The sequence below is a fragment of the Littorina saxatilis genome, linkage group LG13, assembly GCF_037325665.1.
Source record: "Littorina saxatilis isolate snail1 linkage group LG13, US_GU_Lsax_2.0, whole genome shotgun sequence".
Lineage (NCBI taxonomy): Eukaryota > Metazoa > Mollusca > Gastropoda > Littorinimorpha > Littorinidae > Littorina > Littorina saxatilis.
This window is the reverse complement of record NC_090257.1, coordinates 3,117,981-3,145,480: the sequence shown is the minus strand read 5'-3', so window position 1 is coordinate 3,145,480 and position 27,500 is coordinate 3,117,981. Positions and strand designations below refer to the sequence as shown.

The 27,500-nt window shown below is 41.2% G+C and overlaps 2 protein-coding genes and 1 long non-coding RNA gene across 6 annotated transcripts in view; 1 reads left to right on the top strand and 2 right to left on the bottom strand.

The window, feature by feature from the left end:
- The window catches only part of LOC138946277 (aldehyde dehydrogenase 1A1-like), a 21,414-nt gene extending 5,619 nt beyond the window's left edge, over positions 1–15,795 (bottom strand). For all 3 annotated transcript variants that reach the window (XR_011449226.1, XR_011449227.1, XM_070317820.1), the window contains exons 1-10: positions 15,475–15,795; positions 14,847–14,951; positions 6,665–6,805; positions 5,449–5,575; positions 5,058–5,119; positions 4,720–4,848; positions 2,549–2,662; positions 1,516–1,618; positions 435–619; positions 1–94 (exon numbers count right to left, since the gene is read on the bottom strand). The exon at positions 1–94 is cut by the window's left edge and continues 71 nt beyond it. Coding sequence is in view for 1 of the 3 variants with exons in the window: in XM_070317820.1 (XP_070173921.1) it covers positions 1–94; positions 435–619; positions 1,516–1,618; positions 2,549–2,662; positions 4,720–4,848; positions 5,058–5,119; positions 5,449–5,575; positions 6,665–6,805; positions 14,847–14,951; positions 15,475–15,522 (1,108 nt within the window). In the remaining 2 variants the exon portion in view is untranslated. The remainder of the gene's footprint in view (positions 95–434; positions 620–1,515; positions 1,619–2,548; positions 2,663–4,719; positions 4,849–5,057; positions 5,120–5,448; positions 5,576–6,664; positions 6,806–14,846; positions 14,952–15,474) is intronic.
- The window catches only part of LOC138946290 (uncharacterized), a 40,657-nt gene that overhangs the window by 5,619 nt on the left and 7,538 nt on the right, over positions 1–27,500 (bottom strand). The window lies entirely within an intron of this gene.
- LOC138946267 (E3 SUMO-protein ligase RanBP2-like) overlaps positions 21,720–27,500 on the top strand; it is a 112,954-nt gene continuing 107,173 nt past the window's right edge. For both annotated transcript variants that reach the window (XM_070317805.1, XM_070317804.1), the window contains exons 1-7: positions 21,720–21,849; positions 22,495–22,562; positions 23,394–23,507; positions 24,885–24,928; positions 25,711–25,757; positions 26,036–26,095; positions 26,682–26,753. In XM_070317805.1, coding sequence (XP_070173906.1) covers positions 21,778–21,849; positions 22,495–22,562; positions 23,394–23,507; positions 24,885–24,928; positions 25,711–25,757; positions 26,036–26,095; positions 26,682–26,753 — 477 coding nt within the window. In that variant the 5' untranslated portion in view covers positions 21,720–21,777. The remainder of the gene's footprint in view (positions 21,850–22,494; positions 22,563–23,393; positions 23,508–24,884; positions 24,929–25,710; positions 25,758–26,035; positions 26,096–26,681; positions 26,754–27,500) is intronic.

The window sequence follows — 27,500 nt, the reverse complement described above, 5'->3', positions numbered from 1 at the left end:
CACCAACCCTGACCCCTCCTGTTTGCAAGGTGGCGCCATCTTCCTTTCCATAGCGACAGTAGTCCAAGACCTTCTGGAACTGGGCTTGGTCAACCTGCAAAATACGTCAAATGAAACCTCAAGGTGTTTTACAGGCTAAATAAAGCTGATAAAACTAAGAGCTACTTACCAAACACTTCATACAGTGGAACCTCCTTTAACAACCTCCTGATTCAAGCCTTAACCCCTTTCTACAACTGTCCTTTTTCTTATTTTCGGTACAAAAAGTCTCTAAATTTACCTCCATTTACAAAGACCTAAATATTTCAAGACCTAATTTCTCAGATACTGGTGGTTTTAAGAGGAGGAGAGAGTTACATAGCTGTACTGATAAAAGTCAGCCCTTCAATAGGCATCAAGAAAAGAAAGAAAAGTCAGCATTTCTCTCCACCCACCATCGGCCCTTGCATGGTCATGGCGTCGAAGGGATCACCCACACTTCTGTTCTCCGCCATCTCCTTGGCTTTCTGCACAAACTTGTCATAGATCTCTTCCTGTACGAATGTCCTTGACCCTGCACAGCAGTTCTGGCCGTGGTTGTTCATGATCGCTCCATGGGCCCACATGACTGCTTCGTCCACTGAAACCATTTCCAACAGAACAAAATACAGCATTTCTGTTGAGTGTTACTGCAGTAGCACTTATAGGTAATACAGTGGTTCCTGCGAATGAGGCCCCTCCAATAAAAAGACACCTGACAATGAAGGTCACCTTCTGCAGTCCCTTTGTCTATTAAGGCTAAATATTGAGCCTGAAGTTGACTTGGAGAAGTCATTTTACCATAAATTCAGTGCCAAAGCGTTGTGCAGTAAATTTCGTGAAGTAGACTTCATGAAGCCCATTTCGCCCAATAAATACCATTCTTTACAGACACATTTAGAACAATGCTTTCAATGCGAGAAAGTTATTTAATGATACATTTGACGTAAACATGTCATGATATTTCTATTAAATCTGCTCTAAATCGACCAAACAATGTTTCCAGTCAGCTTATCGCTTTTGCATAGCACAATAGTGAGAAACACCTAATTGAGAGCCGTTTACAGGGAATTAAGACAGAAACAAAGAAATACAAGTCTTCTTCTTCTTCTGCGTTCATGGGCTGAAACTCCCACGTACACTCGTGGTTTTTTTGCACGAGTGGAATTTTACGTGTATGACCGTTTTTTACCCGGCCATTTAGGCAGCCATACGCCGTTTTCGGAGGAAGCATGCTGGGTATTTTCGTGTTTCTATAACCCACCGAACTCTGACATGGATTACAGGATCTTTTTCATGCGCACTTGGTCTTGTGCTTGCGTGTACACACGGGGGGTGTTCGAACACCGAGGAGAGTCTGCACACAAAGTTGACTCTGAGAAATAAATCTCTCGCCGAACGTCGGGACGAATTCACGCTGACAGCGGCCAACTGGATACAAATCCAGCGCGCTACCGACTGAGCTACATCCCCGCCCAGAAAAACAAGTGAACTCACAGTCAGCATCGGCAAAGATGATGAGTGGAGATTTCCCTCCCAGTTCCAGAGCAACCCTCTTCAGATTGCTGCGACCTGCTGCTTGCATGATCAGCTTGCCAACCTGCCATTTTAACATTTTTTCATAAATCAATGAAGCTGGGGTTTAGAATAAAATAAAACTTGAAAAAGTTTATAAATACAGGATTGAAATGTGTAATCGTTGATAAAACCCAACCTTCACATGATTTTTTTATCTTTGATTAAAAAATCTAATAACCAACCGCGCCAAACAGGGTCGTCACTTTCACTGCCTTTTGCACTAGCGGCGGACTACGTTCAATTTCATTCTGTGAGTTCCACAGCTTGACTAAATGTAGTAATTTCGCCTTACGCGACTTGTTTGGTTCTTGTTTTTGACACTGTTAGCTGGCAAAGACTAGTTAAACATGTTTCAATGCGCACATCCAACAGGTATTCAAAAAGTGGCCGACATTTAACAATAAATTGATGACCTGTGATTTTCAAAATTTACCATTTTTGTCAATACATGTACCAATCACTTAAAAGCAACAGAGTTGGCAAAACACAGAGACGATTGTTCCACAAGGAACATATTATCTCTCTCTCTCTCTCTCTCTCTCTCTCTCTCTCTCTCTCTCTCTCTCTCTCTCTCTCTCTCTCTCTCTCTCTCTCTCTCTCTCTCTCTCTCTCTCTCTCTCTCTCTCTCTCTCTCTCTCTCTCTCTCAATCTCTCAATCTCTCTCTGTCTCTTTTTCTCTCTCTCTCCATTTTTGTGTACATATTCCTAAGATTTTTTTTTCTGTGTTGTTTTTTCTCTCCTTTTTATGTGAATGTCTGTGTGATTAGAGTAGTCCTTGTCTGGGCGAGGGCTGGTTGAAAAAATGCCACAACCCTCGTAAAAAAACATTATATTTGATTTGATCTCTCTCTCTCTCTCTCTCTCTCTCTCTCTCTCTCTCTCTCTCTCTCTCTCTCTCTCTCTCTCTCTCTCTCTCTCTCTCTCTCTCTCTCTCTCTCTCTCTCTCTCTCACCTCAGAAGAGCCGGTGAAGCAGACTTTATCCACGTCCATGTGTTCAGAGACGGCAGCACCTGCAGTCGTTCCAAAGCCAGGCACGATGTTAACCACACCAGGGGGAAAACCTGCCTGTTCAACACAAAGATGGAATGCAGATGCCTGAATACAATCTGTGCATGATGACCAGCACTGCTCAGTTTTAACATGCACTTATTATCACAGGTGCTTAACAAAATGTATAACTCAACTCAACTCAAATTTATTAATCCATATGGAAATTATGTTGTAACAATACTCATTTCCAATCAAAAGAATAAGAATGCATGATAAAAAAAATAACAAGAGGCGAAGCCTTCAAGGCTCACGTAAGAAATCGACAAACAGTAACACAAACTCAATCACTTCGTCACACATACACACACACACACACACACACACAGTAAGCGGCATAGGTGACACTGTGCAAGAAAGCGAGACATTAGATCTAGATCTGAATGGCCGATTTCGAAGAAAAAACTAGTCTCGGCCCGCTCGGCAAAATAACAATGACCGAGACTTTCAGTAATTCCTTCGCGTGACGTCTAACCCCCTTACGTCATAATATGACGTCTTCAAATGTTGTGACGTCTTCAAATGTTAAAGTTTCTACCACAGACATACATACATACATACATACATACGCACGCACGTACGCACGCACGCACAGACAGACAAAAGTTAGCATCGCATAGGCTACACTTACGTGAGCCAAAAACATCATAAGAAAATAAGTGAGTATGATTATTATGAGTATGATCACAGTCTCACTAACGCAAACAGTCATCCGTCAAGTCAAGTCTGCCAACACACAACTCACTCACACAACAACAACAGCAACAGTAATACAATTTAACAAAAACCATAATTCCAATAACAAAAAGACGTCCAAGAGTCCACCTCCACATCCACGCACACACAAGGTATACAAAGCACCACATGTCGACAAGAACACCGCACATTTGAACTACGGTAATACAGTTACTAAAAATACATACATTACAGGTAACCCAGCAACAGAGTACAGTAATAATTATGACAGAGAAACATGATAGAGGCCTCTAACATGTGATTGGTTGAAAGCATGGATAGCTCTGGGAACAAAAGAATTGCGGAAACGTGACGTTCTAGCAACCATAGCCCTCAGTCTACCACTCCTGTCAATGCGTCGAGAGTCAATTTCAGGTTACAGTGGGTGTGTCTCGTCAGCCAAAATTGAGGTCAGTCGGTCAGTTAGTCGTTAAGTCACTAGCAGGTCAGCACATAAGTTGACCTGGGAGATCGGAAAAATCTCCACTCTTAACCCACCAGGCGGCAGCGATTGGGATTCGAACTCACGACCTCCCGATTAGGAGGCCGACGTCTTACCACTGCGCCACTGCGCCCGTCTACCTTTTGAAGACCTTTATTTTTCAGATTGTCTGTGTTCATAGCCTCTGTAAATTTACCTCCATTCTAAGACTTTGTTGTTATTAGGACCTGTTGTTTTCAGATTGTCTGTTCATAGCCTCTGTAAAGTTACCTCCATTTTAAGACTTTGTTGTTATTAGGACCTGTTGTTTTCAGATTGTCTGTTCATAGCCTCTGTAAATTTACCTCCATTTTAAGACTTTGTTGATATTAGGACCTGTTGTTTTCAGATTGTCTGTTCATAGCCTCTGTAAATTTACCTCCATTTTAAGACTTTGTTGTGGCGGGGATGTAGCTCAGTCGGTAGCGCGCTGGATTTGTATCCAGTTGGCCGCTGTCAGCGTGAGTTCGTCCCCACGTTCGGCGAGAGATTTATTTCTCAGAGTCAACTTTGTGTGCAGACTCTCCTCGGTGTCCGAACACCCCCCCGTGAGTACACGCAAGCACAAGACCAAGTGCGCAACGAAAATGATCCTGTAATCCATGTCAGAGTTCGGTGGGTTATAGAAACACGAAAATACCCAGCATGCTTCCTCCGAAAGCGGCGTATGGCTGCCTAAATGGCGGGGTAAAAACGGTCATACACGTAAAAGCCATGGGAGTTTCAGCCCATGAACGAACAAACAAACAAGACTTTGTTGTTATTAGGACCTGTTGTTTTCACATTTTTTTAGGTCTTAAAAGGTGGGTTTCACTGTACCAGACCACCCCTTTGTTTCAGATCAAAACAATTTTCCCACCTCTTTCAGCAGTGCTCCGCAGTGGAGAGCGGAGAGTGGCGTTTGCTCGGCTGGTTTCAGCACCACAGTGTTCCCGCAGGCCAGCGCTGGACCGAGCTTCCACGCCACCATCATGATGGGGTAGTTCCACTGAAAGGTTCAAACAGAATAAAAAAAACAAGAAATTTAAATTATTGAAACGTTTCATTTTAGACAAAACCAAAGAGTCCATCTGTTTTGGTATTCTGAGTTAAACAAGTAAGTAACAAGCTATCAAGAAAACCTCTCATTTTTAAAATTGTGCTGTACACGTACATGTACTTTCATGTCTACTGAAATATTTACAATCTTTAACTCACAGGAATGATCTGCCCACAGACGCCAACAGGTTCATGACGAGTGTAGGTGAAGTAACTCCCATCTGAAATCAGAAGCAAATATGTGAACAGAAAAATATGAATCACAGTGTCAACTTAAATCTACTTAAAGTGTTGCGGTTCAAATACTCTAGAATTTGTCTTGTATCATTTCTGTCCTATCTCTCTGGCTCTCTCTCTCTTTCTCACACACACACACACACACATACACACGCACACACATACAAACATACGTTCCTGTTTTTGTCCTGTACATTCATGCACTGATACTCAATCATTCTTAAAATTAGTAGCATGTAATATGGAAATTCAACAATTCGACTCACTCTAGCTTAAAAAATAAAAATTCTCAATGAAGACAAAAGAAACTCACCCACAGGAATTGTGCGACCTTGAATCTTGTCGCACCAGCCTGCATAGTAGCGGAATACACCAATGGCTGCTCTTACATCATCCACAGAGTCCAGGAACGGTTTTCCATTATCTAGAGTCTCAATATTCTGTTGAAATACATGAGGAAAGAGTTTTGAAAAGAATTCTAACAACAGAGACAGCAACTATATCAAGAACAACAATAGCAATAAATCAACTTGAAACAAATCTAGTCCTTCTGAATGTCACTGTATGAGTATGTTACTTGGAGAGTAAGCTACTTTAAGTAAGCTAGAAAGTTGAACTTTCCAGTACCGTGAACCCCCATTTTCAGACCCTTGGATTTCAGACCCCCCCCCCCCTTCTGAGGCCTTCTTAATTTGTTTCATGTTGAAATCTCAAACAGAATGAGGCAGAGCGAAATAACCAAAGGGAAGTAATCGCTCTTAATGCATACGACATGTGTAATAGAGTAAGCGAGAGTTGTACGGAACCTTTTCTCCTGGCACCTGAGAGAATAACAAGCATTGAAATGAACAAGCGACTTTCATCCTCAAAAAAGGATGATCACCGCAAGCTCATATGCTCATTCTCTAAGGCACTCCAACTAACACCTACGTACACAGTCATATACAAGAACCAGCTTTTATTCTCGACCGGACTTAGTCCTTGGATCAAGACTGGTTTAAACAGAACAAACACACAAACACACACATTGTTACAGGGTCGCCTCGAAAGTATCATTAGAATCTCAAACAGAATGAGGCAGAGCAATGTTAAGATATCAAATAACCAAAGGGAAGTAAAAGCTGGTTCTTGTATATGACTGTGTACGTAGCTGTTAGTTGGAGTGCCTTAGAGAATGATGAGCATATGAGCTTGCGGTGATCATCCTTTTTTGAGGATGAAAGTCGCTTGTTCATTTCAATGCTTGTTATTCTCTCAGGTGCCAGGAGAAAAGGTTCCGTACAACTCTCGCTTACTCTATTACACATGTCGTATGCATTAAGAGCGATTACTTCCCTTTGGTTATTTGATATTGTTTCATGTTCATGAGGTCTCTACCTTTACCCTAATTTTAAGACTATTTCTCTCATAAGATCCATTTTTCTCTGATTTGTGTCGGTCTTAAAAGCAGCTACAGTCGCTTGATTCACAGTCTCAACTGTTGAAGCTTGGAACAAAAATTGTAAAGCTTGATTTTCATCCCCACCTACCGATATGTACTCTACATCCCTCTCCAGCAAATCGGCAAACTTGTTGATGAGTTGTCCCCTCTTGGAGGCATCCATTGTGCGCCAGGGGGTGTCAAATGCAAAGGCAGCTCTCGCTGCTGCCACTGCTGCATCCACATCAGCCTGAAACAAAACCAGTTGGATGTATGGATGGGTGGATGGATGACTGAGTGAATGAGTGAGTGGATGGCTGAGTGGGTGGGTGGATAAGGTCGGATGGATGGGGATGGATAGGTGGACGGGTGAGTTGACTTGGGTGGATGGGTCGAGTTGGATTGGTAATTGTATGGATGGATTGGGATTGATTAAGTTGGATAGGTGGGTGGGTGAGGCGAATGGATGGGCTGGACAGACAGATGAACTGATGCATGGACGGACGAGTTTACAGATGAACAGAGTGATGTTTTGAGTGAACATGACAGGATTAAATGGATAGGGTGCATGGATGAAACAATGGGATGAATGGATGGGTTGATGGGTATGAGTGAATAGGTGGTCTTGTTTCTAAAAAGCATGTTATTTCTAAACATTAAATGTCTTCCCTGTAATGCACTAATGACTCACAAAGAACTCAAGGCACATCTTTTAATTCATCCCTCACAATCAAGAATGCAAAATGTCCCTCTCCGTAATAAATCATCCTTGTCCTCCTATGCATCACTCTTCACTTATTTCCTGTTGCTAGTGGTAAAAACAAGGGGGAGGGGCTAAAATCGGAGTTATAATAATAATAATAATAATGACAGCTTAATTAAATAGCGCGAACCACAGTAACCTCTGCTCTCTGCACTTTACATACTGTATGTACAATTTGATACATTGAGACACACATGTTACCTGAAAGGTTTTCTACATGATAACATGTTCTGTTTGATTAAGGGTATTCAGCAGGTACGTATTTCCTTGTTTACACTACCTATTTTATTCATGTTTTTATTACTTAGTTAGTGGAAGAATCTTTTGTAATGTATGTTTGATGGTGTATGCTTTTAATTAAGCGTTGCTGACTATGAATGTAGATGTAAATGCTTGTATAACTGTGTTTTAATTTTAAATGTGTCAAGCGCAAAGAGCATAATTGTAAAGTTATGATGTTGCGCTATATAAATGCTCATTTATTATTATTATTATTATTATTATTATTATTATTATTTACATATATATTAACTATGAATAAAATATACTATTAAACATAACATCAAATACATATACATTCTAGCAAAAAACATAACAAACTTACAACAACATATTAGCCACTTATGGACAATACCATGCGGATAGGTAATGTGATAGTTATGTGATATCTGTAACGTGTTGGTCTGGGTTCGTTTATGTAACATGCCAGATGGATGCAGATAATAGTCATTCATACAGAAGGACAGCCGACATCGTGTGTAGCAGGAAAAGGAAGGTACTTTATTTCTACGCATGTCTGCATACATAATTAACCAAGGGGAATTATTCGTCAGCATACTACCTGATAGTATAGCAGCAGTTATCTCCTCAACATCTCCCCCTTTTACAAAAGGAATTAAAGAAACCATCTTTAACTTTATGAATACCAGAACATGCAACTTCCGACATAAATTCAAAATACCGAAACGGTTAACATAATTCTGTCTGTTCGCGATAATGTTCCGATTCCACTGTTACAGATTACCGTCCGTCAAATGAACACACTGTTGCTTATCTTTACTGGATAGCGTTCATAAACTTTAACAAAAGAAAACGAATTTGAAATATTATTTCTCGGTACGTTCCGATACCTCCGGAACACTAGAAATCTGGTGTACACAGAAATTACTGTTCTTCAAATCTCGCTGGCTTCTTTACAGTTCGGCCACTGCGAGTTACGTAGTCTCCGGGTGTCGGAGTACTGTCCTCGGTATCCACACTGCTATCTGGTGGAGGATCAGGGTCAACACCTGGAACGGTGTCTGGTACCGCTTCCGGTACTGGATCGGCTTCTCTGCTGGCTGGAGCTGGAGCCACCGGACGAAGACGAAGATGTTTCCGGTTGCGTCTTCGGTCCCCAGTAGGTGTACGGACGATGTAGGATCTTGGTGCGCACTGCTCTCGCACCTCAGCTGGAAGTTTCCACCCCTTCTCACCGTCACACTTGACGAAGACTTGGTCGCCTGGCTGTAGAGGTGAAAGCGACTGTACCCCGTGGTGCCTGTCGAATGTCTGCTTCTGCCTCCTTTTGGCTGCTTCGTCACGCTGTTGTAGTTCGTCTCGGTTGATGTTCTTCGGTTTCAAGTTCTCAGGAAGACATGGTAGGATGTTTCGAAGTCGTCTTCCGAACGCTAGTTCTGCTGGACTTGCTCCAAGGGCAGGTATCGGTGTTGAACGATACACCAACAGTCCCAAGAAATTGTCGTCCTGGCAGAGAATCCTTTTCGCGATTTTCACCGCGCTTTCCGCCTCGCCGTTTGCCTGAGGGTAGTGAGGGCTAGACGTTACGTGCTTGAAACACCAGTCTCTCGAAAATGCTTGAAACTCGGCCGACGTAAATTGTGTACCATTGTCTGATACAAGAGTCTCTGGAATCCCATGACGAGCGAAAATGTTCTTGAGCTTCAGAATCACTGTTCTGGACGTTGTATCTGGTAGGTAAGCTACATCCAGGTATCTGGAATAATAGTCCATCACGACTAGGTAGTTCTGTCCATTCAGTTCCATCAAGTCAGTTCCCACTTTCTGGAATGGTCTCTCTGGCAGAGCTGATGGAATCAATGGTTCTGAACGCTGAGTGGGTAGGCGCTCGGTGCAGAAGTTGCACTTAGCTACCCGATCCTGGATGTCCTTGCTAATGCGAGGCCACCACACACATTGGTTGGCTCGCTCCCTACACTTGTTCACACCTTGATGTCCATCATGGATGTGTTCCAGTATGTCTTTCCTCATGCTGAAAGGAATCACGATTCTGTCGCCCTTGATGAGTAGGCCGTTGTTTACAGTTAGTTCTCCTCTCACTGCAAACAAATCTCTGGCTGCTAGCTTCACATCTTCTTTGTACCGCGGCCACCCAGTCTCGGTGTACTCGAGCGCTGTTTTCAGGTTGACGTCTTTGAGAGTGTCTGCCCGAATCTGCTCAAGCCTGCGGTCTGACATTGGCCACGAGGATGCGACTGTGTTGACGTAAGCTTCTACGTCGTTCTGTAGTTCTTCTTGTCGAAGAGAAGTTTTGCCTCCTGTCAAGGGACTACGTGAAAGTGTGTCCGCCACGAACATCTCTTTTCCGGGGTTGTATCTGGCTTCGGGTTTGAATCGCATCAAACGCATGAGCATGCGTTGGCAACGCAGTGGCGTATCCGTTAAGTCCTTTGTGTTTATCAAGGGTATGAGGGGTTTGTGATCTGTGCACAATACAAACGTTTCGAGGCCAACCAGGTATCTCTCGAATTTCTCACACGCCCACACTGTCGCGAGACACTCTTTCTCTATCTGAGCGTAGCGTTCTTCAGCTTCTGTGAGAGTTCTGGAACAGAAAGCCACAGGACGAAGTCCCTCTTCGTGTTCCTGCAACAACACTGCTTGCGTCAGCGCTCACCGTCGTTGGTTTAGCTGGATCAAAGAACGCCAAGGTAGGTGCTGTAGTCAGTAAGCGCTTCACTTTGGCGAACGCTTCTGCCTGTTCTGGCCCCACGACCACACACTTTCTTTCGTCAGTAGCTGATTCAATGGTCTCAGGACTGAAGACAGGTTTGGGAGATAGCGACCAAGATAGTTCACCATACCCAGGTACCGCTTGAGTTCAGTCACGTTCGTCGGTTCTACCATGTTGCTGATAGCCTCAACTTTCGACGTGTCAGGTCGAATGCCGTCTTTACTGATGATGTGTCCAAGAAAGTTTATCTCAGACTTGTTGTACTCACACTTTTCGTCGTTCAGCCGTAGACCCACTTCTTGCAGTCTGGCATGTACTTGATGAAGAAGACGAGCATGTTCTTCATTGTCTCGTGAGTGGCAAAGGATGTCGTCGTAGTAGCATACAACGCCTGGAATGTTCACCAGAATCTCTGTCATAATTCTCTGGAAGATTTCTGGTGCCGAGCTGATCCCAAAGGGTAGGTGCGTGAAGAAATAACGCCCGAAAGGAGTTATGAAAGTAGTGAGTTTGGCAGTTTCTCTGTCCAAGGGTATCTGCCAAAATCCCGATGCAGCGTCAAGCTTCGAGAACACTGATGATCCACGTAGCTGATGTATGACGTTGTCTACTGTCGGCATCATGTAGCGTTCACGCTCGACAGCTTGGTTCAACTTCTTCAGATCAACACAGATTCTAATCTTGCCGTTCGGTTTCACCACCGGTACGATAGGCGCTACCCATTCTGTAGGCTCTGTGATCTCCTCGATGACGTTTCCTTCTTTCATTCTCTTCAATTCCTCCTTCACTTTGTCCATGAGAGGAATAGGAATGCGTCGTGCCACCGGAACGGAGTAAGGAACTGCTCCTTCTCTCAGCTTTATCTTGACTGGTGTACATTTCACTTCACCGAAGTTCACACTGTTCAGTCTTTTCACTAAACCCATGGAGTTTGCCGTCTTTCTGCTCAGAAGGTTGTCTGTTTCATTGTCGATGACGTACACTTTGACAGGCAGGTCTGTCACTGTCGACTGGAAACTTCCCATGACGTTCAGTTTACCACCTGGACTTATCAGTCTTACAGTCTCACATGGCTGTAGTTTCGGCTTTCCCAAAAAGCTCCAGGTTCGCTTGTTCACGATGTTCACATCTGCACCGGTGTCTATTTTGAAGTTCACCTTTCTGTGTAGGATGTTGATATCGACTCTCCATGGTTCTTCACCACTGTCCACAGAATCAACAAAAAATGTCTCTTCAGTCACCTGTGGTACGTTGTTTGCTGGTGCTGAATTAACCTCGTTCACACTTTTGCTTCTACACACACGAGCAAAATGTGAGATTTTATGACACTTGTTGCATCTCTTTCCATGTGCTGGACACTGTCCCCGTTGGTGCGTTCCGCCGCACTTGCTACACGCGCCTGTGGTGCTCCGCGCGCCTGTGGTGCTCGTCGGTTTGTTGCCAGCCGCCACTGGTCGTCTTTTGTACTTGAAAGAAGCCGCGTCGAGCGATGCACTTGCTGTTTGACCTCTTTGCTGCTGTATTTCTGATTTCACTTGTTCCTGTTGTCTAGCAAACGTCACTGCTTTTTCTAGAGTCAGGTCGCTTTGAAGTTGAAGTTTCTCTGAACATTCACTATCGTTGCACCCGAGAACGAGCCTGTCTCTGATTGCATCATCTTTGTTTTCAAAATCAGCATACTGTGTCAAATCAAACAATGCACGCACGTACTGTTCCACTGTTTCTCCTTCCTTCTGGTCTCTTCTGTAGAATTTTGCTCTCTCGTGAATCACGTTTCGCTTTGGTGCAAACGAGCAAGAACAATGTCAAACTTTTTCCCATCTTCTTCAGAGACAGAGAGGTTAAACTGGGCTAGTATCTTCTCTGCATCACTCCCCATTGAGTATATGAGACTACTAACTTGTACTATCTGCTCTTCTTTGTTCAGCTTCGATGCGATTCTGTATCGAAGAAAGCGCTGTTTCCAATCTGGCCATGCCGACGGGTTGTCGAATGGAAAATTCGATGGAGGTTTAAATGCCATCGCGTCCAGATCTAGTCTACCAGAACAGAGTACTCACGCGCTGCCACCATGTAACGTGTTGGTCTGGGTTCGTTTATGTAACATGCCAGATGGATGCAGATAATAGTCATTCATACAGAAGGACAGCCGACATCGTGTGTAGCAGGAAAAGGAAGGTACTTTATTTCTACGCATGTCTGCATACATAATTAACCAAGGGGAATTATTCGTCAGCATACTACCTGATAGTATAGCAGCAGTTATCTCCTCAACAATATCCATACAAGTTTTATTAAAGAATAATTGACAGACTGAGATATGGATAGATAGATATAGATAGATAGAAAGACAGATAGTTTGATTGATTGATTGATTAATTAACTGTGATTGATAACTATGTTGAACAAGCAAGAGAGCTAATAATTCAAACACTGGTTCATCCCCTGAGCAGTTGGTAATTTACTTACGTACTACTACACAGTACTACCATTTATAACAACATTGTCAGCATTTAGATGAAATGGTTTATTATTAAATGCGCAATTTGAGAATGGATTGCACACAAACATTTTCAAAAATGAAAAAAAATGGCATGTTGTATATATAAAAAAAAACACGTTATAAAACTTATTAATTTCATCAGTTTACTTTACCAGTTATTAAAACATTTTTGTGTTTTGTGCTGTTCTTTTATCAGTGAGTACAGATATCTTTTTTTTTTAACTTTTTTTTTTTTTACCAGTTATTGTATAACAAAGACTTTCCTCATATACCGGGGCACGGTAGCTCAGTTGGTAGAGCACTGGACTTGTGATCGAAAGGTCGCTGGTTCGAATTCGGGCCGGGACGGACACGGGTCAACTTTATGTCCCACCCCCGTGTCATCACAATGGCACGTAAAAGACCTTGGTCATTCTGCCATAAGTGCAGGTGGCTGAATACAACTAAACACGCAGACACCTGGGTAGCGCGACTCCGTTGCTGCTAGCTTTCCACTGGGAGGAAGCGACCCGAATTTCCCAGCGATGGGACAATAAAGTAATAAAGTATATCATGCCACAGCTGAAAAGGTTGAGCTTGAGTAATTAGAGGTAAAACACATAATTAACTCAACATTGAGGAACATGTGTGGCCGAACATCTGTGTCCTTAGTCATAAGCTATTATCTTAGCATGCATGCACCCTGCCGGTTGTAAAGACTATATGTGCCAGCTGTGACCGAGTTATAATGGATCTCTTATGGAACAAAAAGGCATACCTACAGCAAGTAATTAAAGTATTTGCACAATTTCATACATTGAGACACATGTTACCTGAAAGGTTTTCTACATTTTGGAGAGAGAATAACATTGGCAACCCTGGCTGCCTTCTCAAAACACAGCTGCTAGTATTTTGTTATCTTATGTCATTTTTTTATGGTGTTATTGTTATCAACAGCAAAATAGTTTACCAGTCACATCTATCATTTCTGCGCTCTGTTCAGTCTCTCTTGTTCTAGTGTAATATTTCCTGTCTCTGTTATGAATAAAAAAACAAGAAAGGTACATGTAGGTTGTTGGAACGTTTGTTATTGACAAAACAATACATTCACAGATATTTCGACCCAACGGTCTTTTAAGTGAACAGACAAACAAATATTCACACAAAACTTATCTTGATAGTTCTATCAGTTTACGGCCACTCGTCAGATTGTGTGAATATTTGTTTGTCTGTTCACTTAAAAGACCGTTGGGTCGAAATATCTGTGAATGTATTGTTTTGTCAATAACAAATGTTCCAGCAACCTACCTTTCTAGTTTTTTTATTCTGAATTTTGGAACGTTGGCAGTCTCTTTGTTTTTGGATTTGTCTCCGTTATGGTTCTGGGCTACCCATAGATCTCTATCTGGAGCGTCCTGGGACCCCCAATTTGAATTTTTAAGAGGTCAAGAATAAATTTAGAGGGTCCTAAGACGAGGATGACTTTTGTAAGTTCTGCGAGACCTTCCCAAAAGCATTATTTTCTCAGTCATAGGTTGCATTTAAACTCTGTAAATTCGCGTTGGTGTAGATATATGCTAATATGGCAGAAAGTGTTGTTGTTTTACGAATCTTGCCAAGTGTATGTTCTCCTCCATTGTCAATGGAAACTAGCAGAGTACAGTCTCACACTAAAGCTGAAAAAAACGTACCAAAAAAACTTAAAGAAGTGGGTCCCTGGATGCACTAAAGTTGCATTATCATCCATACCGTCGATCCCTGTTTTTCTAGTGTGTACAGGACGCAGGAATGCACAGCTTTTGGTGCTCTGTTGTTTTACACGTACTTAATTTGCTATCTTCATCGTCTTCTTCGTTCATGGGCTTAAACCCCCACGTTCATTCATGTTTTTGCACGAGTCGAGATTTACGTGTATGACCGTTTTTGTCCTGCCATTCAGGCAGCATACGCTGCTTCCGGGGGAAGCATGCTGGGTATTTTTGTGTTTCTATAACCCACCGAACACCTCATTTGCTATAAATGTGTATTCTAATTCCAACATAATATTCTTCTGTCACTAATTAGCTGCATACCTTGTCAGCCTCCTGAACATGGCAGACTGGTTTCTCTGTGCACGGGTTGACCACAGGAAAAGTCTTGCCGCTCAACGAGTTGACCCACTCGCTGTTGATGAACAGCTAGAAAGAAAAGTTGTGTACATGAATAAGTTAACATTTCAAAAATGAAATTTGATTTTGTTCAATAAATCATATTGTAAGCAGCTCCTTAATAACAAATGTGTAAGCATTCTCCTCAAAAAGTTTTAAAGCATTCGCAAAACAAGACATTGAGAAACACTGATGGGATGCTTTATGAGCCACGCAGCTTACTGCATTTTGTGCAAACTAACTAAACCAAATTGAACTCGAAAAGAATTACTTTTTGTTCACTTATTATTCAGTCCTGTAGGTAGCCTATTTTCGGCTTTGCTATCAGTATCAGAGACCCTCTTGGTTTTTAAACGACGCTAACGTGTTGTTGTTTTTAATATGAAAATATGAAATATGAAAGGAAACCGAAGTAAAAGCCTATATTAGGTATGTTTTGCAATATTTTCGTGAAAGCGAAAGTTACTTGATTACCTCCCTTGCAAATGTTCGGGATTTTCCTGTGCAAATTTGGACTCTTACTCATAAAATTCCCATGCGTCGCTTATCTTACCTGCGTGAACTTCACTTTGGTGTCGGGGTTGGCTTGTGGCTCGGACATGACGCTGGCTGTTTGCAGTCGACCTGTTCGTTGGGAAACCTGCAGTTCGAATGACGATACAGAGAAGTGTCAGCTGTGCAAAGTGCGCTATATTTAGGTCACCGGAGTCTTAACACCCAAACGCACTGAAGTACAATTCACTTGTCTGCCTTGCCGGCTATAGATTTCTGGCCTTCGCAATGAACAATGACACAGCTGAAAAGTATTACACGCACAGAGTAATGAAAACAGTAAATGTCACACGATTTCAACAGAAGGCAGCTGATTTACAATGATGTACTCGACTGAAGTATTGTGTACTGTTACGGCTGAGTGTTAAAGGGGCTGCTCAGAGTCATTTACTCCCCATACTCCCCAACCTGTGAACTTTAATGGACTTTTGGATGCTGGAAACGCTGCTTTACTGGACTTGCGCAACATCCCATCAAGTGCCGAAATAATCACTACTGTTGATTGTGGGCAGTAATGGAAAGACAAGACAAGACCCACAGCCCAAGTTCAGTCTTCCAGGGACCTATATTATACTAGTTTTGGGCATGCGCAGTGACCGGGATCGAAAGATGTACACAGGGGAAAGATGTACACAGGGGAAAGATGTAATCGTTACACCGGCCCTTCCAATGTAAACACTGATTTTGGCTTGACCATCTCAGAACTGGCCAGGCTTTTGCACGGGACTAAGACAATCCCTCCACTTGGTCACATACCAAAACATAACAGCCTGGATGCCCTCTGTGCACAGTGGCAATTTTAAAGAAAGAGAAAATGAAAGTTTTACGCCCTCACGGCAAAGCCATTAGGGGCATGTTACACGGGAAAACCCGGCTTTGTATGAAAATAAAAAATAAAAATGCGGGGGGGGGGGGGGGGGGTGTAGACAGCTGGCTGCCGGCTGCTAGAGGAGACCTGAAATGGGCCAGGGACCGGGCCCGGTTGGGTCGTCTTGGGTCAGTGCTGAAATGGTTCCTTTTTTGGCTGTTGGCCGAACGGACACCCGGGCTTCATATTTTTGCATGCATGTATTCGTGTTTCCAAGGCCTGAGGCTTTCGCTGTGACCCTGGGATCTTTATCGTGCGCATCCGTGCACACGGGGGTGTTCGGACACCGAGGCCGGAGAGTCTGCACAAAGTTGACTCTGGGACACACATCCCGCGCCGAACTTGGGGGTTGAACCCACGCTGATAGTAACAACCGGTTTTAAAGCCAGCGCCTCTACCGACTGGGCAAACTCCCCCCCCCCCCCCCCCAATTTGTTGGGGTCAAGAAGTTCCATGGAGGGGGCAATTTTAAAAATAAAAATTTCGTAAATAAATGTTTCAAACCACTCCAACTCATCACAGGAAGCAGTGGGGGTGTTGCTTCCTGGTATGTGTCCAAGTGGAATTGTGGTCTTATCTCATGCTAAAGACTAGCCAGACCTAAGATGGTGAGCCGACCTGTTTTCACGAGAAGGAGTGTGCCTTTGAAGACATGAAATCCTAACTGAATATAGGCTTTGCCGGTGTAGGATCCCGTCCGGTCCCCCCTCTGAAGTAGTCCCCCGGAGGACCAATTCGTGGCAAAAACTGCTCTATAATGGTCCCCCCCTTAGACATCCAGCCTCGTTTTTCTTAGGCATTCAAGCCATTTTCAATCTATATCTTCGTCCGGTATTATGTAGTGCACAGACAGAAATCTCTTTGTTTGACTATATTTTGCAGAAAATAAAATAGATCTGATTTATAATGCCGTTCAAAAGAAAAATCACATGAAATAAAATGAATAATAAATAAATACTGATAAGAAGAAATGAAACCAGTCTCTGACTGATTCTTTCCTTTCTTTTCTCTGAAATTGCTGGTAACATTACTAACATTGTAACAAGAAAAACAAGTCGCGTAAGGCGAAAATACAATATTTAGTCAAGTAGCTGTCGAACTCACAGAATGAAACTGAACGCAATGCAACGCAGCAAGACCGTATACTCGTGGTCCACCGCTCACAGCATTGGCAGTGAAATTGACAAGAAGAGCGGGGTAGTGGTTACGCTATGCTGCATAGCACGCTTTTCTGTACCTCTGTTCGTTTTAACTTTCTGAGCGTGTTTTTAATCCAAACATATCATATCTATATATTTTTGGAATCAGGAACCGACAAGGAATAAGATGAAAGTGTTTTTAAATTGATTTCGAAAAAAAAATTTGATAATAATTTTTATATATTTAATTTTCAGAGCTTGTTTTTAATCCGAATATAACATATTTATATGTTTTTGGAATCAGCAAATGATGGAAAATAAGATAAACGTAAATTTGGATCGTTTTATAAATTTTTATTTTTTTTTACAATTTTCAGATTTTTAATGACCAAAGTCATTAATTAATTTGTAAGCCACCAAGCTGAAATGCAATACCGAACCCCGGGCTTCGTCGAAGATTACTTGACCAAAATTTCAACCAATTTGGTTGAAAAATGAGGGCGTGACAGTGCCGCCTCAACTTTCACGAAAAGCCGGATATGACGTCATCAAAGACATTTATCAAAAAAATGAAAAAAACGTTCGGGGATTTCATACCCAGGAACTCTCATGTCAAATTTCATAAAGATCGGTCCAGTAGTTTAGTCTGAATCGCTCTACACACACACACAGACACACAGACACACACACTACAGACACACGCACATACACCACGACCCTCGTTTCGATTCCCCCTCGATGTTAAAATATTTAGTCAAAACTTGACTAAATATAACGAGGCTGGATGTCTAAGGGGGGACCATTATAGAGCAGTTTTTGCCACGAATTGGTCCCCCGGCGGACTACTTCAGAGGGGGGACCGGACCGGATCCTACACCGGAAAGAAAAAGGAGTCCGAACATTTACTGAGACCTTATCAAGAGGGAGTCAGTCTGAAAATGAAAGGACTGAAAACAGAGGTTTCACTGAACAATGGAGCATATCATCGGTTTTTACTCTGCCAGTTTACAGTGGACAGAGAGACACCCGCATAGATGAAAAAAAGCTCACACTGCCGTTGACTGTGGCGTAAAAAGAGGAATGCACATCAGTGCAGCCCCCCCCCCCCCCACCCCCCCCCCTCTCTCAGTAGTTTCTCTGTCTTTGTCTGTGTCTCTCTCTGTCTGTGTGTCTGTCTGTCGGTCCGAGTGTCTGTCTATCTGTCTCTGTCTGTCTGTCTGTTTCTCTGTCAGCCTGTCTCTCTCTCTAAGTCTCTCTCTCGAGTCTCTCTCTCTCTCTCTCTCTCTCTCTCTCTCTCTCTCTTTTTGAGTTCTCCTTATGTAATTCCTTAAATGCACATTGTGTTGCATTCTGTACAATGTATTTCTGTATTTTATATGATTGAATTTATATTTGTAATGTGCGTCTGTCTTTATGTGTTGTATAAAGGACAGGTTGGAAGAATAGGCTTTGCCTAAAACCTTTATCCTTTTGTAATAAAGTTCTGAGTCTGAGTCTGAGTCTGAGTCTCTCTCCCTTTCTCTCTCTCTCTCTCACTCTCTCTCTCTCTCTCTCTCTCTCTCTCTCTCTCTCTCTCTCTCTCTCTCTCTCTCTCTCTCTCTGTCACCTCCTCGATTCTTTCCCGATTGCTACAGGGGAGTTCACTGTAAATCTACATAGCGCCCACATTGGTTTTGCCACATTGGCCTTATCTCAGACTGACAGCTCCTTTAAACGCCGGAATACGCCGGGTCACACGTGACTGCGATTTGTCTTATGTCCGAAGTTCAAAGAAACGTTTGAATGGGCTTAGTTGTCACGGCCCCGCGGTGTGTGTGTGAGTGCGTGCGTGTGTGTGTGTGTGTTTGTGTGTGTCAGTGTGTGTGTGTGTGTGTGTGTGTGTGTGCCACAGTGCGTGCGCACGCGTGCGTAGTCACAGTGTTTGTCACAGAGTCACTGTGTGCCACGGTGGGTGTGTGTCAGTGTGTGTGTCAGTCACAGAATGAAACTGAACTCACTGCATTTTTTCACCAAGACCTTATAGCATCGTCAGTCCCCCGCTCGTGGAAAAGGCAGTGAAATTGACAAGCCAGTACAGCACGGTAGTGGTTGCGCTGCGCAGGATTGCACGCTTTTCTGTATCTCTATTCTTTTTAACTTTCTGAGCTTGTTTTTAATCCAAACATAGCAAATCTATATGTTTTTTTGAATCAGGAACCGACAAGGAAGAAGATGAAATTGGTTTTAAATCGATTTTGGAAATTTGATTTTAATCATAATTTTCATATTTTTAATTTTCTGAGCTTGTTTTTAATCCGAATATAACATATCTATATGTTTTTGGAATCAGAAAATAATGAAGAATAAGATGAAATTATTTTTGGATCGTTTTATAAAAGCTTAATTTTAATTACAATTTTTAGATTTTTAATGACCAAACTCATTAATTAATTTTAAGCCTCCAAGCTGAAATGCAATACCAAAGTCTGGACTTCGTTGAAGATTGCTTGATCAAAATGTTAATCAATTTGCTTAAAAAAAAAATGAAGGCGTGACAGTGTTGCCTCAACTTTTAGAAAAAGCCGGGTATGAAGTCATCAAAGAGATTTATCTTTCTTTCTTTATTTGGTGTTTAATCAATCAATCAATGAGGCTTATATCGCGCATATTCCGTGGGTACAGTTCTAGGCGCTCTGCAGTGATGCCGTGTGAGATGAAATTTTATACGGCCAGTAGATTGCAGCCATTTCGGCGCATATTTACCTTTCACGGCCTTATTCCAAGTCACACGGGTATGGTAGACAATAATTATTAACTGTGCCTAAGCAATTTTGCCAGGAGAGACCCTTTTGTCAATCGTGGGATCTTTAACGTGCACACCCAATGTAGTATACACGGGGGGTGGTTCGGACACCGAAGAGAGTCTGCACACAAAGTTGACTCTGCGAAATAAATTTCCGCCGAACCTGGGATCGAACTCACGCTGACAGCGGCCAACTGAATACAAATCCAGCGCGCTACCAACTGAGCTATATCCCCGCCCGTGTTTAACGTCGTTTTCAACCACGAAGGGTTATATCGCGACGGGGAAAGGGGGAAGATGGGATAGAGCCACTTGTTAATTGTTTCTTGTTCACAAAAGCACTAATCAAGAGATTTATCGAAAACAAAGAAAAAAAATGGTCAAGGAATATCATACCGAGGAACTATCATGTGAAATTTCATGAAGATCAGTCCAGTAATTTTCTCTGAAGCGCTCTACCGTGACAAACACACACACACACATACATGATCTTCTATATATATATATAAGACTTGTGTGTGTGTGTGTGTGATTGTGTGTGTGTGTGTGTGTGTGTGTGTGTGTGTGTGTGTGTGTGTGTGTGTTCACGATGCACGGCATATTCAGGTACACCCCGGACACAATCTGGTCGATGAAAATGTTCAACACGTGCTCTCAGCGCGCATCGCTGAACCGATTTTGGTTTTTCTGTTCATCCATTTTCAGTAACTCTTCCTTATCTTCTCCAGTGTTTTGCGTTTATCTCCCTTCCTTCGTGTGGCGTCAATCCATATTCCCGTTACTATTTTTAGAAGGTCACTGTCCACAACGCTCAATCCATATTCCCGTTACTATTTTTAGAAGGTCACTGTCCACAACGCTCCTTATCTTTTCCAGTGTTTTGCGTGTTTATCTCCCTTCCTTCGTGTGGCTTCAATCGCGTACGGTGCACCACTCACCCGGCGAAGCCGGCGTACGGTGCGGGTATTCGGCTCTACTTCTTCCCGGCGAAGCCGGCTACCCGGCGAAGCGGGTATTCATCTAGTATACATATACACACACACACACACACACTGATACACCACGACCCTCAGTCTCGCTTCCCTGTCTATGTTAAAACATTTAGTCAAAACTTGACTAAATGTAAAAAAAAAAGCATCTGCATCTTGGTTATTTGATGAAATTTGTTTTATTGCATTTATGAGCAGTTTATAAAATCGAAAGAAGCTTGTAATATGCAACAAGCATTCTTGTTTTGGTGGAATTTATTTTGTTTGGGAATAATTGGGTGTTTAAATGTTTAGATTTCGCATTTTTGTGTTGTAAACTGTCTCTTTTAAATTTATATTTGGCTTATTTACGATTCATTATAGAATCCTTAATTCTTTAAAACGCGAGCAGTTAACCGATTATATATCTTTTGGATTGAACTTCAATAGTTTCGTACGCACATACAGAGCTATTTTACGAGAGAGGAGAGGACAGATTTCATGGCGGCAATCTATTGCGATCGTCTGTGAAAAATACCCTATCACGATGTTTAGAAGGAAACAAGATGTCGACAGACATGTCAAGGGTATTCTCGGAAAGATCAAAGAAGACAAGGAGGTAAACAAAATAGTCTTTAGTCTCGTTCAGAGAAACACGTGTTGAATATATGCGATAGCATTTTTACCTTTTGAAATCTTGCCAACACGGTTACAAAGCTCGGGAAATTTGTAGTTTCGGTTCAACTTTTTACTTGTAACTGTTCACCTCATAGTCTTCTTTTGAATATCATTATATGATATGTGGGCACTTGATGTTGTAAGCTAGTGGTTCGTGTTCTGTAACGAGATTAATTCATTAGCGCTACATTCATCAGCCAACTCTCGGTCTCAAGGCCGCTGAAAGTCTCCCAGTCCCACATCGGCACAAGTTCCCAGCCCCCGCCTCAGAAATACACTCTGTGGATTTCACATTTTGTTGCCTGATAGTGATATTTTTCAGCACCCCAGGGTTTACTATCAACGTCAGTTAATTTGCTTAGGTTTATCTAAAAATCTACGACCATACATGTATGTATGATGATGAAGTCATTGAAGAGGTTTCTTTGATTTAAAAATTAAATGTTGATGCGCACAGCACTAGGCATGTACTAGCCGAAGTCAGTAGGTATCTAGATGAAGAACCAGTGTTAGATCAATAGATGACCTACTTTTGTGGACAATGAACAGAAAATTGCAATGAACTGTTTTGTTTTCTTCAAAACAGAAGAATGCAAAAGGATACCAGATTGCCAGACTCTACTTTGAAGTGGGAGAATTTGACATTGCTAGAAGGTAATGAATTTTTTAAAGGTTTGATGAGGTCTATGCAGCTACAAGTTTGCTAAGTCAGTAAGTGTGTGTGACACAGTGTGTATGCTTCATTGTTTGTTTAAAACATATATATTTATTCGTTTTTTATTTAATTTTAATGTTATATATGGTGATTCAAACTTTCATTCAGAATAGTTAAAAGATAGATCTCTTTACAGAAAAAAACCCAGCAGCACAAAAGCACAATAAGGGGTGACACTGACAGATATTTTATGAAAACGAAGTCTGTTTCAGTTTCTCAGTGTGAACAGCATTTGGAGTATAGTACTTATTAGTATTACTACTAGCGCTAGTACTAGTAGCCATATTACTGCAGCTACAGGTATCTGCCATGAATTGATGAAAATCATTTTTAGCAGGAAATTCTCAGAATCTAAGGTTATTGCTTTGGACTAAGAAAAAAGCCCTGGTTGAGTGATTGAGGTAATCCGACTGACCCTAAATGTATGACTGAGTAGTATGTATAAGCAATGAGCAGAGCTCCACTACTCATAGGACATGAACACAATGCCTGAACATTGTTGCTAGTCACCAATACATTATTGTAACTCTTCTGTGGATCAGGCCTGTTGTTTTTCCCCAGAACACTTACAGTTACTAGGGCCTAGAGCCATAGGTTAGGCACTTAAAAATGTCCAGTTATTATTATTATTATTATAGTATGACAAACTTGATTCTTTTGGTCCTTTGAGAAAAAAATCTTGAGTAGATCTAGGATGATTTAACTAATGGGTGGGGGTGTAAGTAATGCTTTTTGTTCTTAGCTAATTGTTTTTCATGATTGTTGCACAGACATCTTGCACTGTTCCTGAGTGTGCGAGATTCGGTGCCCCAGGCCTACAAACTGCTGGGACAGATCGAGGAAGCCAAGGGCAACAAGGAGAATGCTGTGGAGGCCTACAAAAGGTACATGCTGATGATGTGATGCATTCTTCAAAAAAGTTACATTTTATAATCTCTTGACCATGCTGATGAAGTCAGCGACTGTCTGTCGAAACTTTGATAAAGAATTGACCGGAACTGGTTGCTGTTGTGCTTTCTTTTTGTTTTGAATTCATGTGTGTTCTAGTTATGCATTCATGGACTGTGAGTACATTATGTAAGGGCTGTGACTTTACGGAATTTGATATTTGTGTATTCGAGCCAAAATACAAACTTCTGTATGTTCCTCATTCAGATTATTAAGTTGTATTGAATTGAACAGCTGCGGGAAACACTCATGAATTTGCGAGTAGAGTTTTACTAGTTTTACATATATATTCATGAATTTATTTACCCTGCTGTTAGGCTGTTCTCCATTATTTGTTATTGTGAGATGGTATTAGATTATTACAATATATAACTCTAATATATAAGAATTAAAATACTTTCTGTTTTTTAGTTATTCAGTTAATAATTATTGTGTACTGATTTTATTGTTTCATATACATGTATTATTGTAAAGCCCAGACAGTACAGAATAATTTGCATTGTAAAACTGTAAGCAATCATTATGATTTTCAATACAACTTACAAGTTTATAGAAACAAGGTTGCCTTAGTTAGTGGTTCACTTGTTTCGTCATTGGTTGGTTGTGGATGTAACTGTAAGTGTTCTGGGGAAAAACAACAGGCCTGATCCACAGAAGAGTTACAATAATGTATTGGTGACTAGCAACAATGTTCAGGCATTGTGTTCATGTCCTATGAGTAGTGGAGCTCTGCTCATTGCTTATATATATATTTACATATTTAGATTTTTGGCTCACGAAGTGTAGCCTATGCGATCGTAACTTTGTCTGTCTGTGCGTTTGTGCGTGCGTGTGTGTGTGTGTATGTCTGTGGTAGAAACTTTAACATTTCCGAGTCTATGTGTGAGTGGTTATCCAAGACTATGGATAAAGCTCGCATAAGATTACGTCACGGTCAAAAGTGTTTGACGTCAATTAATGCATCATGACGGCATGCCTCCCTGTAGTCTTTCTCTCTCGCGTGGTGTGTGTGGTCTCGGTCATTGTTATTTTGAGCGGGCCGAGACTATTTGGCAGTCGTGTCCAGGCTGTAAGTAGGCTACATGCAGACAGACAGATCTAGATCTAGTGTCTCTCTTTCTTGCACAGTGTCACCTATGCTTACTGTGTGTGTGGGTGTGTATGTGTGACGGAGTGATTGAGTTTGTGTTACTGTTACTGTTTGTCTATTTCTTACGTGAGCCTTGAAGGCTTCGCCTCTTGTTGTTGATTCATTTGATCATTTTCTTCTGTTCTTTCCGGTTTTGTGTATCTCTTGTGCTTTTATTTTTCAGATTTCTGGAAATGGGTGGTACTGCCAAGGATGTTCTCCTGAAAAGTAAGGAGAAAAGTGAACATTTACTGTGCTAGTTACATGGAGATTTTTGTTCTTTGTCTTTGTTGTCTACTTTTAACTCTTAGAACTAGAAGGGTCACGCTTTCAGTTAGATTAAAAAAAAAATCTTCCCTGCCATTAACCTGTACAGTATTGTGATTACTGCTTCATGCTTTTTTCAGCTGTAACTTTTGTGAGGTGATGTTGATAACATGCGATATCAATGACTCAACTTATGGTTATAGTGTTGATACAGTATGTATTTGTATACATGAATATTCACTAATTTGGGCATAAACATATGTAGAGTTGATGTGATGTGGTTGTAGTGTGTGTCTGAGTGTGTGTATTAGCAATATGAATTCTTTCTTTCTTTATTTGGTGTTTAACGTCGTTTTCAACCGTTCAAGGTACAATATGAATTGATGTTATGATTTCTCTTTGATTGAATAGAATGAATACATGCTTACTCATGGATACATGCTTGCTACAACATTTCTTTATTGTGTTTGTACATACCAACATTGTTGTGATAAATTCCTATACCTGCCTACGTCACATGAAGCCATGGCCATGTGTTTTTTTAATCAGACATCCTTCATATAACTTCTTTCCGTTTTCAATCTATGTTCACCGTTTAAAAAAAAAATACTACCACTGTACCAGTCTTCACTAAATAAAAGAAAGATAAAAAAAGAAAAGGCCGTGTACACTTGAACTGTTTTTTGGTTTGCTCGTCCCACTCTCTCAACATGTCTAATTGTTCCTCTAATTTTTCCTTCCAGTTTGTGAGCTGTATGCTGACATTGGTGTTGATCCAGATAAGGGAAAGGTATTGATCTTCAGAGTTTGATCTTATTAGTATTATTATTAAGTGTATACTTAATGATGATGACGGAATAAGATGGTGTTGAACAACTTATTACTTGTGTGTGTCTTGGTTTAATTTTAAATTGTTGTGTAACACTATTTATTAGATTTGCAGAAGTAGCACAGTTGGTAACACTAACAAAAATAAATCCGGTAGAGGTTTGCCATGTTCTGTATGGTATGAAAAATGAAAGTTTGTAACAAAAAAAATTGCAATTTTTGTGACTGTTTTTCGTTTAGTACTGGTTGGACCGAGCGGAGCAGCTGCACCCGAAGAATGAGACTTTGTTCAAACTGAAGGTAAAGTGTCAGCATTTACTAGTGATTTTTGATATTTTAATGTTTATTTTCTGAAAATATTGGAGGGGATATCCTCCTGGTTTAATGCAGTGTCATGATTCCCCTACCTTGAATTCCCTTCCCATTCACATCCGACATGCTCTCTCTTTCACTTTAAAAAACCTTTAGTACAAACTCATTTCTGCACACTTCACCGCTTGTGAAGGAGAAGCAAGAAGTATTCTTTCCGTTGCAGGTGTCCTCATATAAATTGAACAATTACTGTTTTTTCTAGGACCCAAACACAATTATTGTTTGTCTTTTGGTTGTATCAGAGAGGAACTTTTTTGGGATGCTATACAAATTTGGTTGATTTTTACATGTTTGATTGAGACTTGAGTGACAATTTTTTTCTTTTTTGTACAGTGATTTATTTACTTTTTGTTATTTATTACAGTGATTGATTACTTTATTTATTATAGTGGTCTTTTTATTTACCTTCATTCATTTCATTCATTGATTTACATCTTTTCATTTAGAACACTGATTTCTTAACTTTTGTTTATTTTTTTACTGTGATTGGTGAACTTATCTTCGTTTGTTACAGGAGAAGTTGATCACATCCAGGCCGGCAGAGAGCACAGATAAGGATTTGGAAAATTTGATTGCCTCTGAGCTGGTGAGTTCGTTTTTGTGTCAGTTGGTATTCTTTTTCCACAAGTTCTGTCAAATGACAAGTGTGTGTGTGCTACTGAGATTGTTTCTGCCCTGTACTTGAGTGGGAATAAAAAAAATTTTGCATTGAAGGATAGAGATGTGGGGATCAGCAGAGAAAAACAGAAGGTGAAGAATTGTTGAAGGCTCCCAAATCATAACAGATGCTAACATCTATGGAAGCTTTTATTCAAAGCCAGAGGGTGAAGAATTGTTGAAGGCTCCCAAATAACAGATGCTAACATCTATGGAAGCTTTTATTCAAAGCCAGAGGGTGAAGAATTGTTGAAGGCTCCCAAATAACAGATGCTAACATCTATGGAAGCTTTTATTCAAAGCCAGAGGGTGAAGAATTGGTGAAGTCTCCCTAATAACAAATGTTAAAATCTACAGAACCTTTTATGGAAAGCCAGAGGGTGAAGAATTGGTGAAGGCTCCCAAATAACAGATGCTAACATCTATGGAAGCTTTTATTCAAAGCCAGATGGTGAAGAATTGGTGAAGTCTCCCTAATAACAAATGTTAAAATCTACAGAACCTTTTATGGAAAGCCAGAGGGTGAAGAGTTATTAAAGGCTCCCAAATAACAGATGTTAAATCTATGGAAGCTTTTATTCAAAGCCAGAGGGTGAAGAATTGGTGAAGTCTCCCTAATAACAAATGTTAAAATCTACAGAACCTTTTATGGAAAGCCAGAGGGTGAAGAATTGGT